The sequence below is a fragment of the Perca fluviatilis genome, chromosome 21 (assembly GCF_010015445.1).
Source record: "Perca fluviatilis chromosome 21, GENO_Pfluv_1.0, whole genome shotgun sequence".
In the NCBI taxonomy this organism is placed as follows: Eukaryota; Metazoa; Chordata; class Actinopteri; order Perciformes; family Percidae; genus Perca; species Perca fluviatilis.
Genome location: NC_053132.1, coordinates 30,276,641 through 30,297,208, shown reverse-complemented (window position 1 = coordinate 30,297,208; position 20,568 = coordinate 30,276,641). Strand labels below are relative to the sequence as shown.

The following is a 20,568-nucleotide window of genomic DNA, read 5'->3' as shown; positions in this document are numbered from 1 at the left end:
TAAATTGTATACAATTGAGTTGCATATTAATGGATGTAAATGAATAGATATGGATTATGTATCCATAATGTTTTATTGTTAAATATACATGTGGAAGGCACAGTGAATCCCTAAGATGAACTATATGGCTACCACACAAGTAAACTTATTTTCAATGTGTAAATGAAATGTTTTATTTTCAGGCCAATTTCACTTTTCTATCAATATGTTGGATTCATTTTCATTGTGGAAAAAGGAAAATTTCAAAAAAATAGCCGACGCTGTAAATGCTTAAATCACAACTCTTATCAATATCACTTCCCCATCAGTCAGGACCTATATCTGACCATAATTACACTGGTGCTTTCCATAAACTAGTCAGAGATAGATTTTGTGTTTCACTTTTAGTTTATGTCTCAATTTGTCGTAATTATTTGTGTGTCATTTTGCAGTTTGATCGGGACTATTTATATTATATATATATATATATATATATATATATATACAGTATATATAAATATATATTATATTTATGTTAGTGTTTGTTCCCAATGAAAACAGTGGGTTGTCTAGAGTACCTGAACAGACACGTGAACATTCAGTGTTCCAACCAGCACAAATGAAATTCCATTCACCAAGATTGTGTTGGGCTGCTATCAGAACTTTTGTTAAAATCTAGACATGGCTAAATACTAAAAGGAGAAAATATGTTTTTTGTCATTTGGGTAAACTGACCCTTTAACCCTTGTGTTGTTTTCAACATTTTTGACGCCTTTTTTTCAGTTTGTTTTTGCTTTTTCCAACGTTTTAAATTGTTAAATTTTTCTTCTACACATTTTCAGAGCTTATTTCTACGTCCCATATTTTCTGATGTAAAACAAAAATTGAAACACAGGGGTTAACTTGTGCTGTGCTAACTGTTACTTGGAATTGAATGTGTTATGTAAGTTGTCAACCAGCAGCAGGATAGATAATAATCTTAAGCAATGATTTAGCTCTGGTTAAAAAAAACAGCAGAGCAATTAACAATGTTTGCTGTTCAGATAGCCAAGCTGTATGTTCAACCCATACACTTTGAAAATAATGGACAAAGCTTCCTGGTCTGAAAAGTGAAGCCAAAGCAGAAGTGCCTTAAAGCTGCATTCTATCTCATTTCCAGCAGGCGGCGACTCCACTGGTTGCAAAAAGAAGTCTGTTTCCCTACTTCTCACTTGATTTATTACCTTAACAAACATTTTCATAATGAGTTTATGGTCTCGATCACTAGTTTCAAGTCTTCTATATTACAGCATGATGTTCATTTTTGTAAATTATAATCCCATTATATGTTTAAATTGATGATAAAGCAGGGGATACTTTAGGGCCTGTCAATCAGGACAGAGGCTTAGCAATGCTAACCATGCTAGCACTGTGGACATTAAAATAGACCTGAACTTGTTTTGGGGTTTTGTCCAGTGGTTTAATCTTAACTTTTACCCTATCACTTCACATCAAAGTTATTCGGGACATTTTGGTCGCCTAGAAATGCCTTATTCAGCGTTCTGTTAACAGAGTTAGCTAGCCACCGCTAGCGTTAGCTGGTAACTAAAGGGAAGCTCCACCCTCTTGTCAAAAATCCTCACATCCAGTTGCAAAAAACCAAGATGGCGACGCCTGTATTACCAAACTCAAGGCTAGTTGCTAGTTGTTTAAGCCGCTACAGAGCTTCATGACGCCGGCTACAGACCTCCGTTGAATCAGCGGTAGTTGGTGGTTCAGTTACCCAAAAATGGGTGACTTTGAGCCGGGTACAGAGCACCGCGAGCTGCTGCTCGTTTCGGCGGATATTACGGTTAAATTTAGTCCACAAAATATGAGTGTTTTGCTGCGACGAATGTTAAGATTAGGCACCAAAACGACTAGTTAAGATTAGAGTTGGATTAAAAAACTAACAACTAACACACTATTTTCTGGGTGAAAGTCTTTGGCTTTCCCCGGGAAGCAAACTCCGCTCCCTGGCTTGAAAGTCAGGCTGGATATAGCTGTCAAATGATATATCATTTAGCCTAAAAGCCCTCCATTGTTTGGCCTGCAGAGACAATACCAACACCAGCAGCACCAGTGCACCCCTAAATGTCAGAGAGAAGCCTGTTAATACTCAGACTGTTTTTATATTGCAATGTAGAGCAGCAGCATCTACAAATATAGACCACCTGTTACTGAGTTGTCTGTTTATCACATCAGCTGAGTACATTCAGACAGACAGCTAGGGTTGCAACAGAGTCTTTTTAATACCATACAATGAATCTATTCATTATTGTTCTTGATTACAGTAATCAATGCGTAGTCCAGTCTATAAAAACATCCAAGAAGATAAAAGGTTGTGCGAACTATGTCAATTAGGAGAAGTTGAGAATTAATCCCATTTTCTTTTGTATTGTCCTTCTTATGACGAGTTAAGAACACCCATCTTAAATGAAATGTCTGTTAAAAATCCGGAAATCTTCTGGTGTACTGATGATGACCAAATGGAGTGGTTGTTTAGATTTAATGTATATAAGTTGGCGACTTTTGTCTCTAAAGCATGGTAAAAAAGACAAGAAAGTTCATTTGTTTAATTTATGTTGCTATTATGGTATCTGGTCCTATAAATAATGGCATCTTGTAAGCCCGTTTGGGTTGGGCATACTTTTTTGTGTGTATATGACACAATAATAAAAATGTCATTCCACAAGATGTCAAAAATGACAAATGCCTATTATAGGTAGCTAAAACACAAAATGATGTCTTTAAACTGCTTGTTTAGTTTTTGGGTAATAGTGAAACAATCCAAATGTATTCAGTAGGACAAACTGCAGTGAGTGGATAGTTTATTCAGAATAAATAATTCACTGTCCAAACTAAAAGAGAAATCAAAATTCTAGTTTGTCAATTTTCTGTTGATTGCTTGACCAGTGAATGAACTATTAATCATCAGTCACAACTGCCTTGCAATTTGAAAAACTCACAGAGCTCTCGTCTAGCTGTACTGTACAGACATGGGTGTATGTGTTTGTTCATTGTGGTTTTTATTCATGCACTAGTTCTGGGTGTTTGCAGTCAGCTGTGTTAGCCTAAACTGGGTCTCTGCTATTAATATATTTGGCAACTAAACCAGTTCACCAAAGTTCTGACTGACAAGATTCAAAGAGTGATATCCATTTTCTCATCTAACTGGAGGAACGAAAAGGAAGATGTAAATTTCCCCCAAATGTCAAACTGTTGATTTAAAATCATCAATTATGGGCTCAAATCACAATACTAAGGGACAGATATGGAAATGCATGTTTAGCAAAATAGTAGAAGTTAACATATGATTTGTAACAATATTTGCAAATCTACGTTTCATTTTTGTATGATTTTCTATTTTAGCAGCTTTATTTGAGTGACAAAAACATTCAAAAGTAATTATGTAAATGCTTTCTTTACCCGAGCCGATGACCTTTAATTAATTAAGGCACTGACCGAGCACTTATCATCTCTCAGAGAGAGAGAGAGAGTGTGTGTGTGTGTGTGTGTGTGTGTGTGTGTGTGTGTGTGTGTGTGTGTGTGTGTGTGTGTGTGTGTGTGTGTGTGTGTTTGGCCTCTATGATAACTCTCGATAGAGAGTAAATATCACCACATTGTAGACGTGCAGTACAGCAGTTGTTGCAGTTACCATTGTGCTGTATTGGGGTGGTGGCAGTAGCTCAGTCAGTAGGGAGTAGGGAGGAACCTGAGGGTTGAAAGTGAGGGTTGCTGGTCAATCACTTTAAAGAGGTCAATCGGTTATTTTGTGACACTTCCTCCTCTCACACAGACACACACACACACACACACACACACACACACACACACACACACACACACACAAACTGAATTCCCCCCACTGCTGCAACCTTGCTCTTCTCATTTACAGTATCTCAACGCTGTACACGGGGGAGTGTGTGTGTGTGTGTGTGTGTGTGTCCCCGCATTGTGTGTTTTTCCAGTATCAAGACGCCTTTGTGAGTGTAGTGACCCAGCCCTTTCCAAACCACAGTGAGACTTCTGTTTCAGCTGCTGAGTACTGCTTACTCAGCTTCGGACTCAGCAGTATTTGTGGAGGAGAGATTAAACGCCACGTCACACCAGTTTTGTAGTTTCCTTTTTGCACTGGAAGTAGCCCTTTTGCTAGAAAATCTAATTAGTTTGGTTCAGTCTTTATTGTCGGACCCAAAGTCCATTAGACAACATACAACACAAACAAGGTGCAGTACATACATTAAAAGAAAAAGACAAACATTGCACTTTTTAATTCAAGACAGTTCTACCAATTTTCTCACACAGGTGTGAAGGGTATACTCAATTATAACTTACTATTATTATTCTGTCGGCGCCGTGGTTTCAGGGTTGCAAGCTACCGAAGACTATCTTGCATGAAAGGGAAAGTATCATTAGTAAAAGAGAGGCTTTGTTTAAAGAAGCTGTACTTGATATTCAGAACATTAATATAGCAGTAACTTAATCTTTTCTATGTAAAGATAAGGTGGAGTAATGGCGCCCCTTCCCACTGACCCACCGGACCAGCACTGCAGTACCGTGAGCCGCCGAGAGATAAATCGTGGTCTGAGCGAGGCAAAGGTCCTGAAAGATACATGTGCGCGTTTTCTTTCATGTGCTTTCTGTTTTCTTTTATGACACAAATACATTTGGAAACAGCACCCTCTTTCACACTTTGACTCTCACAAATACACTCAATAAAATCTATTCTAAGGCAAAAATTATTACATGTACAGGCGATAATGTGAAAACCATTCACACGTTTTTAATATGTCATTTCATTAATTTTTTCAATCCAAAACCATCTAGCGACCCACAGAAATGATCTCGTGACCCCCTTCGTTACTTCACGTCCCCAAGTGGCCAAAAATTTAACATATGCTGCTTTAACATTTTTAATGTTATACGTTTAATTATAAACGCTAAAGCCTATTTTTCTTTATGCTAAACTAAGCTAATTACATTCTGGCTCCAACTCTATTCTTAACGGACAAACATGAGCGTTAAATTGATCTTTTTTATCTGACTCTCGCAAGAAAGCAAATAAGTGTATTTCCCAAAATGTTGACATAATAACAGAAAGAATGTGTATGTGTGTAGTTTAAGATTGATTTTAAGACAATGACCAAAAATTTAAATGTGTTTCATGTCATTTATTGATTGACTTAAAGGGCAATTCCGGCGCAAAATGAACCTATAGGTTAATAACACACGTGTACCGAGTCGACCGTTCTCTGGGATATGTTTTCATGCTAATCGAATGTGACCAGTTTTAGCGCAAACCGCTAATTAGCTTATAACGCTAGTCGTCGGGGCACGGGTAAAGTAAAAAGAAATCGCTATTTCTACATCACTAACAAGGCTCAAGATAGCACCACACTTCCACGGTAGCATAATGAGGGTCCCTACATGTAAACACAAGCATTGAGAACTTACTTAGCAAATTGCTAATGAATGTGCGTATCACAAAATCCCCTCAGGCTGAATTTCAGCTGCATTCAGCTTAAGGGAACATCTCATTTGTCATCTTTGTGAAAGGTGTCACAGGATATTGCTTTCATAACCGGCCAAAAGCACTTAGCTAACTAAAATTCTTCTGCTCTGTTTCACCTCATCGCCATCTCTCGCTCCTCATCTTCTCTCTACTTTTCTCTTTGCAATATCAAGTCCTTCTCTCTTTCTTTACGTCTCCGTCGGTGTCCATACCTTCTCATTTCTAGCCACACCCAACGGCTGCTTCAGCACCAAAATCTCCGGATTACAGAGCTCCCATATGGGCCGCTGTGGTCCAACTGATGTATACACTAACGTCTAATTCTGACTATGCTCTACCCTTCTATTTTCATCCTCCCTTCTCTCTCTCTTTACCCTGCCTTCTTTCAGTGCTACTGAGTTATCAGGGTCCTGTGCATACTTACTGCCATATCCAGACATCCTGTACACAATCAAGTTATGTTTTTATGACATCATATCTGTCTTTCTTCAGACATCTTTTTGTCTGCTCGCTTTCTAGCAGTGCAGGAGGATGAAGATGTGAAGCGGATGTTGCAGGGCTCCAGTATGGTTAAGGTAAAGGCATTACTAATTATAAACTACTAGTTGTTCATTGTTAGGGATCAGTCAGTGACTTCAACTTCAACTTTATTTGTGTCCCCGAGGGGCCATTGGGTGTAAATTGGGAATAGAGGAAGCCTGAACAACAGTTAAAACTAGAACACAACCATTACAGCATGAGACCAAATAAATACAAGTACAAGGTGCATCGGTAGCAGCGTCAAAGTAGCCTACACAGGGTAGGAAAGGTGCCTTACAAAGATGACACAATATAATCAACAACAACAACAGCATCCATTACATCACATCACCAACCCCTTTTGTCAACGTCTCTGACGTCCTCAACACATAGTCAACGGACAATGGATATAACCAACCAAGAAATAAAGAAAGAAATAAAGTAAATAAAGCCACCGAGTTCAAGTATGACTCCTCCCCTGACCCGTATTCAAGAGGGAAATGGCTGCAGGTATAAAGGAGTAGTTCTACCTGTTACTCCTGACAGGTGGACATCTAAGACGGGAGCCCAAGGGCAAGAACTGAAATTCAGAGAAAAAGGGGTGGGAACTGTCAGAGTGAATAGCATTTGCTTTCCTAATTATCTGTCTATGGAACAGGTCTGATAATGTGCACTGTTGAACTCCCAGTGTCTTGTTACTCATCTCACAATGAGATTTCATGGATTCATTTCATCATATGTTAAAGGTCCGCTCGCCTCGCTGGCAGAAGCGACGGACTCTGAAGCTGATGGAAGACGGTGTCACTGTGTGGTGTCAGTCCCACAAAACCTCCAGCTGGGCCAAGGAGCAGCAATCCTGTAAGTGTGTGTGTGTGTGTGTGTTTGAGTGTGTGTGTGTGTGTGTGCGCACGCGTGCGTGCATGTGTTTCCATAGTCCCTAGTCTTGCATTGCTAGACCTTCCTCCACAGCGCTGCAGAGGAAGTTCTGAGGAAGGTCTGGCTAGTCCACACAGCATCCTGGTATGGGAGAAAAACATGCTCTGGTTTGTTGCATTTCTTTAAACCAATCACAATCGTCTTGGGCGGTGCTAAGCTCCGCACGGTGCGGCTGCAAAATAGTCTCAGGAAGGAACTTGTTTTGGTGGAACGTGTGTACGTTCAAAAGTAGTTTTAGTCGTGCAACAGAAAACTCCGATTGGACAGATAGTCTAGCTAGCTGTCTGGATTTACCCTGCAGAGATCTGAGGAGCAGTTAACCATAGTCCTCACAAATCCACCGGAGGTTAGAACGCCAACACAAAGGAAGAGGAAGGGGACGGACACATGTGTGCGTGTGTGCGTGCGTTTTGTTTATATAAATCAGAATCAATGTATTGATGTGTAGGAATTTGACATCGCTCATTGGACGTGATTGCAAAAACATACGCCCAAACAAGGACGATGTGCAGGGTACAAGGCAGAGGACATTTTAAATAAAACTAGTGGACATCGTCATGACACCAACAGATTAACGGAGGAAGACAATTTATAAAAGGGAAAGATTTTTACAGACTTTGTATATCTATGAGGTGCCATTTAAGGAATCTATCATTAAAGGAGAATTCCAGTGATTTGACACATCATACACATGACTGTCTAAGCTACCCCACCCAGAGGTTAAGAAAGATCTCTAAGTGATGATTAGCAACAAGCAGCTCGGTGCTCTGACTGGGCGTGTAAGGTGAAACATGGCTATACAGTATCTATTTTTGTTCACTTTAAATGCTACTTACTGCTCTGTACAGACATAGACTTGCTCACACAGCTACTCCCTCTCTTTTCCACTATCTGAGGGTCACACACGGTGCCTTGATTACAGAGCTCAACTATTTTCGCTAAATGGCAGCCAACCCTGCCGTAGTTCAAACAATAAGATTATAGGACATTATATGGTGGTGGGAGTCTGCCCTGGATCCTGTGGTTTGGTGCTATACAGTTACCATACGACTCAACCACTACGTTAGCCTCCCAAATACGCTACAAGGCCTTTAATTAACACTAGATGTGCCTGTGATGTGGCCCTGTGTGTGTGTGTGTGTGTGTGTGTGTGTGTGTGTGTGTGTGTGTGTGTGTGTGTGTGTGTGTGTGTGTGTGTGTGTGTTTGTGTGTGTGTGTGTGTGTTTGTGTGTGTTGCATCTCATGACACCTTGGATCATTTCTATCTTCTGAATACTGTGATGTGTTGGTTCATGTCTTGTTTTTAGCTGAATCTTCTGTATTTAATGCTCCTTTGATCCATACCTGCTTCTCAAAACTCCTAACTGGACTTGACAAGAAAGATTAGAGAAAAGTAAAATTACTATATAATACAACATACATATTAACTAATACAAAATGATGTCACATAACTTTATTTCTTCTTTCCTCTCCCACTAATGATCTTGTTACCCGGTTAAGCTCCCGATACATCCAGAGTAGACTAAGTTACCGTATGCAACACTGGAAATGCAACGATGCATGTTATGTATTCTCTTATTGTAAATGAATGATTTTCTGTCTGAGCAAAACATTCATCGCAACTATATGACCTCCCAGTAATGCTAACTCAGTACTATACAGTGGGCAATACAGCACTGTAAAGAAAACAGCAGGTGTGGTAGAAACTAGTGGTAGCAATATTTGGTATTGATCCAATACCAAGTAAATACAAGGCCAGTATCGCCGATACTGATACTGATACTTTTTAGTAATTAAGGTGGATGCATCATCGAATAGCTAAATCTGAATGCATTTTCATGACCTTTAAGTGGTTTTATGATTTTTCCTTTGGAATATTAATAAGTTAAAACCCAGGACAGCAATTTCATATGCTTGTATGAATTTGTTGTGTTACCACTGTATGTTACAGCCTTTTTACAAATGATACAGCTTCTTTTTCGGCCTGAAAATCTAGCCACACGGCGCTCCTCTTCCTCTCTGCCATTCTTCTGCTCCGTCTCCATCCTGCTTGTGTGTGTGTGTGCTGCTGGCCGCCGCCGGGGCCTGGCTGCTCGCTTGCTTGTTTGCCCGGCGCCGCTGAGTCACGTGACGGTACAACATCAAATCACAAGAGGGGGGAGGAGCAAAGTGTGCCTGCTCCACGCTGTGACAGCATGTGTGACAGGAGCGGCATTTGAAAGCAGCGGCACTGACACAGACACAGACAGCCAGGTCGCCTCTCTGATGAAACCGCAGCGGTGCATACTGGAGAGAAACTAAAACTAAAGTATCGATCATTACACTGGTATTGATCAATATCAATACCAACGTTGGTATCGATATTATCGATATTTGGATCGATCCGCCCACCACTACTAAAAACACTACAGGCCCTTTTTAACGATCTAAGCACAGTGGCAGTTCTACATTGAATTACACCCTGGGCGAGACCCCCTTCAAGCCCCCACCAAAAAAATTAAGTTATATTTTGTTATAACAACACAAATGTTATAATAAAATAGACACATGACATGAAAAGACCAACGTAGTCTCTTAATACTTTCCAACATTCCTAAGTCCATTTATTTCTACTGAAAACGTCAATCTTTAACATGTGTATAGGATGTGTGTTGGCAGCCAGGGGGTTAAATAATCGATTTTTAATTTATCAAGTAAGTCTTAAAACAATTTGTAGTAAATGAATGCACCTTGACTTACGTATTTACATGCACTGTAGCTACCTGTAGTATGTACAGTATGACCTGTGTACTACTAGCTAATCACTTCCTCACAACATGCTGCTCATAGATGTGTTTTTAACAAGATGTTGCTCATTGATGGGTTTTTGGAGGAAGAAGATTTATCAGGCTGTGGTTTGGGTCTTTAATGGGATTTATTGATTAAAAACACTGCCACAGTTACAGCGAATGTAGGACCAGAGATGGGGACTCAAGTCTGAGACTTGGACTCGAGTCGCACTTAAGTCGCACAAACAGCTGACTTCAGATTTGACTCTGACTCGACCCAAAAGACTTGAAACTCGAGCTTCGAGACTTGTCAACAACCTGTTTTCATGCAATTATTGCTTTTTAAATCTAAATGTATTCATGTATTTCTATTTTCTTTTATTGGCACATATATGTTGGGGAAACGCATGGCAAGCCTCATGTCCCCTGCCCTTTGCCATAATGTGCAACGTAATGCATGCGTAAAAAAAAAAAAAAATGCATTGGCGATGGCGATGCCAAGTCCTCCCGGAGTTGTGCCTTTTGTCATTAGTTTTGCTTTCAATAACTCAATGTAATGCGTAATTGATCCCGTGGATGATTTGTAGGCTATTAAGTGAACAAGGTGTACCAGGTCCACCAAACACTGGGTCTTAATTCTGCACATATTTCTGTTACTGTAGTCCTATTTACTATTTCATCCATGCGTGGCGCAGCGGATCCGTGTGCACTGTCACCTGCCGTGGAGACGCTGGCCTCACTAACCTCTCCTCCTCTGAGTCGGGTCTCCCTCGTGCTGGACTCAGTTTCACTGAGCTACTAACACTTAGAAAATAAATAAATGGCTTTACATCAGTGAGTTCAAACTGCTTATTGTGCATAATTTGGACTGACACTTAGATGCATGTTGCTCTGTAACTGGTGTGGTGCTGCCACTGTTCTCTTGATTTCCCACTTCCACATTTTTTTTGAGTGAAAGAGACGTTACATTTATATATCATATATCATCACAGGTAACAAGCTAACCATCGCAAGGTGTTGTGCTAACAGGCACATTGTATCTTTATAGTTGTATCCATATGATGTGACAGACTTAGGTTAATATTTCACCAGGTCCAAGGGCTAGAGGGATGTGTTAAATAGACCCCATAAAGTTATCTTACAACTGATTTTGATACTGTACTGTATAGATGGTAGCTACAGGACATGCTTTGAATTCATAAGATTTAACAATACAGTGTTAGGGACAGATCAGATGGCCAGAAACTTGAGACTCAAAGACTTGAGACTCGACTTGACTTCCAAAAAATGACTTGTGAACATCTCTGTGTAGGACCCAAGTGCAGAGACGACAGACACACGAATAAGCTCAAGAATTTTAATTCTTAAAGTCCATACCCAACAGAAGGAGTCCTGTAATAGTAGGCAAAATCCAAAAACAGGAAACAAGCAGAATCCCCATAACAGGAACAGGCAAAAACACAGAACAGTGACAAGCAACCCACTGACCAAGCCAAACGAGAACACTGAACAGAAACAATAATCCGACAAGAGACAAAGACAGAACAGAGACTAAATACACGTGGTAATGAGAAAACAAGGAACAGGTGACACAAGGCTGGGAAACAGGTGAAACACATTAGGGCTGGGAGAACAATCAAAAAAGGCGGGAAAACACAAGGCAGGAAGTAAAACAAGACCAGACCAGACAGAAAAAACAGACTACCAAAATAAAACAGGAAACAACATACAACACAAATATACAACCATGACAAAAATGCAGACTATCACCAGCCTTAACCTTTAATCGATTAGTAGTTTTTTAAAGACAGAAAATACAGATTACTTTGTTGCTGCATTATGACATCACAATAACTATATTTGACTACAATATCCCTGAAAGCATGTTTTGGGTGTATTTATATCAATATGGAGATAATACTCCGGTGTCCACTAAATTATGTGAAAATCTACCCCAGAACATACAGTAATGCTATGACGTCCCAAACTGGACACATCTGAGAGTAACTTTTTTCTTGTAAAATGTGAATAGTTCAATGGATATTCCAAATATATTAAAGACTTAGCCTTGTATATATTAAAGACTTGTGTTGAGCTAATTCTCTGCTTTGGTAGGACAGGCGCTTACACACACACACACACACACACACACACACACACACACACACACACACACACACACACACCTGTGCCCCCGCATCCCGTGAATGCGCCCGCGGTCGCACCTGTCGCTCCTTCTTGTGAATCCTAAACAGCGCACCGAGCCGCAGAGCTGGATGGCATCGCAGGGTGTCCGGTGCCAGACTGGAGCAAAGACCACTATAGGAGCCGTTAGCGCGGATACAACTGCCCACCAGCCTGGGAGTGCACCATCCCTTTATCCCTTTAAATCACTGTTCTGTATTATCAATTGTATTATTTCATTCCTTTGAAGACATTTGGCAGAGCTGCATTGTCTTTTTTTACCAAGTTGGATTGCTTTCGTGAACTTCTACTATCTAGCCTACTTTTAGTTCTCAACACAAGAGTCTGTTTCAGCCCCCCCTCCCCTTTCCCCTTCTCGCACAGCTTCTGTGCACGGCCCCATCAAGCAGGGGCGCCTGCAGCTGCAGGGGGCGCTGCGCAGAGGATTTTCTTTTTTTTAAGAGCTCATGCTGCCTCCCAAAATGCCGCCCCAGGCGGCTGCCCGCTTCACCCGTGCCAAAAAACGCTACTGGGCGCAGGTGCGTTTCGGATTTGTACCGTAATATTTTTATTTGTAATCTTCTGCATGTGTGTGTGCTGATGCACTTCCCTGTGTGTGTAACAAGCATAGTGTGCGCACGCTGTGCACGAGCCTAGGAGCATTTTACTAATTTGCTTCTATAATAACAATGAAATGCTGCGCTATTGACTTTAGACCAGGTTTTTGTTGGTCAATGGCGCGATCACTTCCCGCTGCCTCAAGATAGCAATACGCCCAGAAAGCACCTGAACACACCTCCCTGTAAGACCAGCACGCCCAGAATGCACCTGAACGCACCTCCCTGTAAGACCAGCACGCCCAGAAAGAACCTGAACACACCTCCCTGTAAGACCAGCATGCCCATGGGTGCACAGATGGGCACAGGTGCATTTGCTATTTACAACGCGGGCGCTGGACGGGAAATTGACAACTGCGTCGATCTTAAACTGGTAAAGACACTTTGCGCTGCGCCGGGTGCAGGATAGGGCCCTGCAGCTTTTGTCCACAGCGGCCGCTAGAATCAACACAAACTGAAAGTTACATATAGCATCTTTAAGGAAAGGATCGGAATACTTCTTCCACCACTGGTTATGCGTATAATGGGATGGTTGTAGAAATGTGTGGAGCCTGATGGACATCTAGAACTGAAACAAAAAAAAGGTGGATTGAAAAATGTTTGGGGAGCAAAAGCTAATGTGCAGACTCCTTTTATTAATGTTGTGGAGATCATGGTGTATACTCTCTGAACACATTCTTTAGGAACAGCATTTGATCTCTTTTGAGCAGAATTCCCATCTCTCTGCTGTCTGTGTATTGTCAGGTAAACACAGTGCTCAAGGCCTTGCTCTCAGACTGTGTGTGGTTTCTGGTCAAAACCACAGGCAAATGGAGCTCGACAAACACCAGCTGACGTTTAGTCAATATTGATGTTTCATTTGGTTTATTCAAATCCATTAGAGTGGGGTGTGATTGTTAAAGGAGGCTACATATATGAACACAAGCATGTGGAAATGAGCGTCAGGGTGTGCCGGATGGACAAACAGGTTGAAAATAACACACAAACAGCTGTTTGTGAGGTAAACACTTGGGGAAACCTTGCTTGGTTTGTGTGTGTGACAAACAGCTTACCTCTCCACTGAAGTTGTTTGTGTCTAAGTTGAGTAGGAATTAAAATCAACAGGGCAGAACTGTCATTAGTGTTTATAGTTGCCAAGCCAGTGTTGGCACTGTCTCCAGACATATTCAATATCCTGCAGAAATACAGTACAAGCTGGTATTTCAGCATTCAGGGGTTTTTACAAGAAACATTATACTATAGAAAGTAGTGTGACAAATACTAGAAACCCAGAAAAACTGGAAAGTCTCTGGAATTGCAACCTGATAGGCACGATTAGTCAAACAAAGTAAATAAATTAATGTATTAGTGTGTGTGTGTGTGTGTGTGTGTGTGTGTGTTTGCTTATGTGCATGCATGTTTAAATCTTTGTGTTTAAAGTGATGGTTCGGAGTAATTTCACCCTAGGGTCCTTTGCACCATGATCTCGAGCCAAACACCCCCCCAGAAGCTTTTTTCACCTGGGTCGAACATTGGGAGCGTTAGCGTAGCGTAGCGTTATCAGCTGAATAGCTTAGAGGCTAATGGATCCGAAGTGTCTCTTAACATTACCCCACTAATAATGCCCAAAATGATACCAAACGTCTACACTAGTATATATAGGTTATGCACTCATAAAACGATGGATTGTAAAATTTGTAAGTACACCAGAAGTTTATGTAAATAACACTTGCCTGCTGGCTTCTGCTCTCTGCTGCTGCTGCTGTTACTACCGGGCAGTAAGAGTGCTTAGGGACATCTACAAATTACAACACCGAAAAGAGATGCAACAAAAATATTTATTAATTTAATGATTAAATAAGGTAATGACTCCAAACTTACCTCAATTATGAATTGTCTCCTGCTAGTTATACTACAGCACTTGCTTTAAAAAATAAGTTAAATTAAAAAATATTTTTGTTGCATCTCTTTGTTGTAATTTGTAGATGTCCCTAAGCACTCGTCTTATAGCAGCAACAACAACAGCAGAGAGCAGAAGCCAGCAGGCAAGTGTTATTTACATAAACTTCTGGTGTACTTACAAACTTTACAATCCATCGTTTTATGAGTGCATAACCTATATATACTAGTGTAGACCTTTGTATCATTTCGGGCATTATTAGTGGGGTAATGTTAAGAGACACTTCGGATCCATTAGCCTCTGCGCTAAGCTATTCAGCGGCTAACGCTACTCTACGCTAACTCTCCCAATGTTAGACCCAGGTGAAAAAAGCTTCTGGGGGGGTGTTTGGCTCGAGGTTATGGTGCAAAGGACCCTAGGGTGAAATTACTCCGAACCATCACTTTAAGTGACTCAGAATGAATGACCACCTTAAAAACACACTACACAGAGGCCCAACTAAAGAACAATAGCATGAAAGAGAAAAGAGAGTTGTTGTGCCAGAATGTAGACTGTGCACAGAGTAAAATAGAAATATAATATTATTATTATTTGTCTCATGTTGTATTTTACTTGTACTACTAAAGTACTGTTAATTGATAATGCAGAGAATGAGAGATGGGAACTGTGGGTAGACCGTGAATATGTGTTACAAAATGTGAGTTTAAGACTTGGGGTCCTATCTTGCCCCCGGCGCAGCGTGAAGCCCGACCCAAGTGTCTTTGTTAGTTTAAGACTGACGCAGTTGTCAATTTCCCAGCCGGCGCCACCGTCGTTTAAACAGCAGATGCACCTGCGCCCATCTGTGGCCCATGGGTGTGCTGGTCTTACAGGGAGGTGTGTTCAGGTGCATTCTGGGCGTATTGCTATCTTGAGGCAGCGGGAAGTGATCGCGCCATTGACCAACAAAAACCTGGTCTAAAGTCAGTTGCGCACAGGGAAGCGCAGCAGCACACAAACATGCAGAAGATTACAAATAAAAATATTACGGTGCAAATCCACCAAGGTCCAAACGCGCCTGGCTTTTAAAGGGAATGGGAGATGACACTCTGATTGGTTTATAGCATGTTACGCCCAAAACACACCTATGATTAATGACCCTTTTTTCCGCCATCAAACTAGCAAAAGTGGATTTGGACATGCCCTAAACGCACCCGCGCCAGGTGCTTCATGCTGTGCGCTTAGATCGTTAAAATAGGGCCCGTAAGTGAATATCACAAAGAGAAAGATCAAAAGCCTCAGCTGTGATTGTGTAATGCATTATTCAAGCATGGAGAGGCACTGTAGTGAGACTAAAGGTTCTCCTTTCTCTCACTCTTTCTCCTCCAGTGATGTTAAGCTTGTTAGGTCTGTTCCAAACAGCCACACTTTGCTTTCTCTCTTCCACACAGCTGGCCAACCCCTGCATGGAGTGGGTTTGGATGTATGAAAGTATGAAAAAGTATGAAATGAAGATCATAAAGGTACCTTAAAGGTGCCAGTATACTCCGTCAGAACAACTGATTTTCTGTAACTTTCCAAAACTGACAATCGGACAATCTCATCCACTTCAGGTTGCCACTGGTGGGAAACTTAGCTGGGTTTGAACTTCTCTCTCTAGCTCTCTTTTTTTTATTCTTTACACAACTATTTCTGTCACCTTTCACCTGTGCAGCCAAAAACAGGGTGTGCCGGATGGACAAACAGGTTGAAAATAACACACAAACAGCTGTTTGTGAGGTAAACACTTGGGGAAACCTTGCTTGGTTTGTGTGTGTGACAAACAGCTTACCTCTCCACTGAAGTTGTTTGTGTCTAAGTTGAGTAGGAATTAAAATCAACAGGGCAGAACTGTCATTAGTGTTTATAGTTGCCAAGCCAGTGTTGGCACTGTCTCCAGACATATTCAATATCCTGCAGAAATACAGTACAAGCTGGTATTTCAGCATTCAGGGTTTTTTACAAGAAAAGCCAACATGTCTTTTCTAGCCTGTTCTAACATAAGCCACCTTGTAATGTATGACTTCATGTTGACAAGTAGCAGAAGAAGTATGTTTGGATACTACACAAAATCCAAACTGATTTTGAAAACTCTAGACACAAAACTCAAAACAGTCATTTTTTGTAACAGAGGCTGTCCAATGTTCAAAATATTGCATTGTGCATTCATATCTTTAAAGAAATCTTGCACTTGCACAATCATTGGTTCAAAAAACTAATTTATGGTGAAATACCATTGAAACGTTACTTTAGATCACCCACACAGAGTTTCACTGGGTCATCGTTCTTACAATCATTAAATATTGTAGTACAAAATAGGTGATACATGTTTCATTATGGTACTACATGTAAATACATCCCTGTAAAAGTACTGCAGTAGTAGAGTGAATACTACAGACCAATGTGGTACGAGTATATTACAGTTTTTTACAATCACTTTGGCACTAATTTCAGAACTTTGACGTCATTTTTCAAAACTCTAGACACAAAAATCACAACCAATGATCAAAATGCACATTTTTCAAAACTCTAACACTTGTTTCAGTTGCTTGGATACAATACACATAAACCTAAGATCATTTGTTCATTTAACAAAGATCACCTGTTCAATATGACACAACTTAACATCAGAGTACTACTATTTCAAAAGGCAATTCACACATTACATTTCAGATGATTCATTTCATTACAATCATCTAACTATCAATTGATACAACTACTCAAAATGATAAGTAACTGTTGAATTACTCTTAATGCATAGTCGTATGGAAACAGACAAACAATATCCCATGTTTAGATCATGAAAGTTTCAAGATAACGAGATTCATTGTCACCAATTAGTGTGGAGCATGAACCAATTAGAATACATTATCTATTGATGTAATATTTCATCATCCTTCTTTACTGTAATGTACTACTGTTTATCAGACACTGTTTCTATGGTCTCATGTACTACCTATATATATATATATATATATATATATATATATATATATATATACTGCTCAGTGGCCAGCAGATCAGACTGTGGTTGTACTGGGCACCTTCCATGTATGAATGTGGAACTGTGTGAATGTGACACGTCGTCGTTGCAAACAAGAAATTGTTCTCAATCGACTTAACTGGATAAATAAAGATTAAATATATATATATACTGTACCACATTGGTCTGTAGTATTCTCTCTACTACTGCAGTACTTTTACAGGGATGTATTTACATGTAGTACCATAATGAAACATGTATCACCTATTTTGTACTACAATATTTAATGATTGTAAGACCGATGACCCAGTGAAACTGTGTGTGGGTGATCTAAAGTAACATTTCAATGGTATTTCACCATAAATTAGTTTTTTGAACCAATGATTGTGCAAGTGCAAGATTTCTTTAAAGATATGAATGCACAATGCAATGTTTTGAACATTGGACAGCTTGTGTTTCAAGTGATGACCATTTTGAGTTTTGTGTCTAGAGTTTTGAAAAATGACATCAAGGTTCTGAAATTAATAGCAAAGGGATTGTCATATATATATATATATATATATATATATATATACAGTGAGGAAAATAAGTATTTGAACACCCTGCTATTTTGCAAGTTCTCCCACTTGGAAATCATGGAGGGGTCTGAAATTGTCATCGTAGGTGTATGTCCACTGTGATAATCTAAAAAATGATTTTTTAACTATTTATTTGTATGATACAGTTGCAAATAAGTATTTGAACACCTGTCTATCAGCTAGAATTCTGACCCTCAAAGACCTGTTAGTCTGCCTTTAAAATGTCCACCTCCACTCCATTTATTATCCTAAATTAGATGCACCTGTTTGAGGACGTTAGCTGCATAAAGACACCTGTCCACCCCATACAATCAGTAAGAATCCAACTACTAACATGGCCAAGATCAAAGAGCTGTCCAAAGACAGTAGAGACAAAATTGTACACCTCCACAAGGCTGGAAAGGGCTACGGGGAAATTGCCAAGCAGCTTGGTGAAAAAAGGTCCACTGTTGGAGCAATCATTAGAAAATGGAAGAAACTAAACATGACTGTCAATCTCCCTCGGACTGGGGCTCCATGCAAGATCTCACCTCGTGGGGTCTCAATGATCCTAAGAAAGGTGAGAAATCAGCCCAGGACTACACGGGAGGAGCTGGTCAATGACCTGAAAAGAGCTGGGACCACCGTTTCCAAGGTTACTGTTGGTAATACACTAAGACGTCATGGTTTGAAATCATGCATGGCACGGAAGGTTCCCCTGCTTAAACCAGCACATGTCAAGGCCCGTCTTAAGTTTGCCAATGACCATTTGGATGATCCAGAGGAGTCATGGGAGAAAGTCATGTGGTCAGATGAGACCAAAATAGAACTTTTTGGTCATAATTCCACTAACCGTGTTTGGAGGAAGAAGAATGATGAGTACCATCCCAAGAACACCATCCCTACTGTGAAGCATGGGGGTGGTAGCATCATGCTTTGGGGTTGTTTTTCTGCACATGGGACAGGGCGACTGCACTGTATTAAGGAGAGGATGACCGGGGCCATGTATTGCGAGATTTTGGGTAACAACCTCCTTCCCTCAGTTAGAGCATTGAAGATGGGTCGAGGCTGGGTCTTCCAACATGACAATGACCCGAAGCACACAGCCAGGATAACCAAGGTGTGGCTCTGTAAGAAGCATATCAAGGTTCTGGCGTGGCCTAGCCAGTCTCCAGACCTAAACCCAATAGAGAATCTTTGGAGGGAGCTCAAACTCCGTGTTTCTCAGCGACAGCCCAGAAACCTGACTGATCTAGAGAAGATCTGTGTGGAGGAATGGGCCAAAATCCCTCCTGCAGTGTGTGCAAACCTGGTGAAAAACTACAGGAAACGTTTGACCTCTGTAATTGCAAACAAAAGCTACTGTACCAAATATTAACATTGATTTTCTCAGGTGTTCAAATACTTATTTGCAGCTGTATCATACAAATAAATAGTTAAAAAATCATACATTGTGATTTTTTTTTTTTGTTTTGTTTTGTTTTTTTTCTACGATGACAATTTCAGACCCCTCCATAATTTCTAAGTGGGAGAACTTGCAAAATAGCAGGGTGTTCAAATACTTATTTTCCTCACTGTATATGCATACAATATTTATTTATTTAACCTTTATTTATCCAGTTAAGTCGATTGAGAACAATTTCTCATTTGCAACGACGACGTGTCACATTCACACAGTTCCACATTCATACCTGGAAGGTGCCCAGTACAACCACAGTTTGATCTGCTGGCCACTGAGCAGTACATAGCAGTGTGTGTATGTATGTATGTATGTGTATATATGTGATATATATATATATATATATAGGTAGTACATTATATATAGGTAGTACATGGGACCATAGAAACAGTGTCTGATCAACAGTAGTACATTACAGTAAAGAAGGATGATGAAATATTACATCAATAGATAATGTATTCTAATTGGTTCATGCTCCACACTAATTGGTGACAATGAATCTCGTTATCTTGAAACTTTCATGATCTAAACATGGAATATTGTTTGTTTCCATACAACTATGCATTAAGAGTAATTCAACAGTTACTTATCATTTTGAGTAGTTGTATCAATTGATAGTTAGATGATTGTAATGAAATGAATAGACAATCATCTGAAATGTAATGTGTGAATTGCCTTTTGAAATAGTAGTACTCTGATGTTAAGTTGTGTCATATTGAACAGGTGATCTTTGTTAAATGAACAAATGATCTTAGGTTTATGTGTATTGTATCCAAGCAACTGAAACAAGTGTTAGAGTTTTGAAAAATGTGCATTTTGATCATTGGTTGTGACTTTTGTGTCTAGAGTTTTGAAAAATGATGTCAAGGTTCTGAAATTAGTGCCAAAGTGATTGTTAAAAACTGTAATACAAAAAATTATATATATGTGTGTGTGTGTGTGTGTGTGTGTGTGTGTGTGTGTGTGTGTGTGTGTGTGTGTGTGGAAAGTAGTGTGACAAATACTAGCAGTACATAGATACCTAGGAAAACTGAAGTCTCTGGAATTGCAAACACCTTAGGCACGATTAGTCTAACAAAAGTAAAGAAATGAATAGAGCCATATTTGTGTGTGGGTGTGTGTGTGTGTGTGTGTGT

The 20,568-nt window shown here is 40.1% G+C and overlaps 1 protein-coding gene across 3 annotated transcripts in view; it reads left to right on the top strand.

Moving 5' to 3' along the window:
• The window catches only part of LOC120551458 (1-phosphatidylinositol 4,5-bisphosphate phosphodiesterase delta-3-A-like), a 46,647-nt gene that overhangs the window by 2,646 nt on the left and 23,433 nt on the right, over window positions 1–20,568 (top strand). The window contains exons 2-3 of one of the 3 annotated variants that reach the window (XM_039788907.1): window positions 6,035–6,087; window positions 6,778–6,889. In XM_039788907.1, the coding sequence (XP_039644841.1) occupies window positions 6,035–6,087; window positions 6,778–6,889 (165 nt within the window). Of the gene's footprint in view, window positions 1–6,004; window positions 6,088–6,777; window positions 6,890–20,568 lie in introns of all 3 variants that reach the window. The other 2 variants (XM_039788906.1, XM_039788905.1) reach the window with 2 other exon arrangements.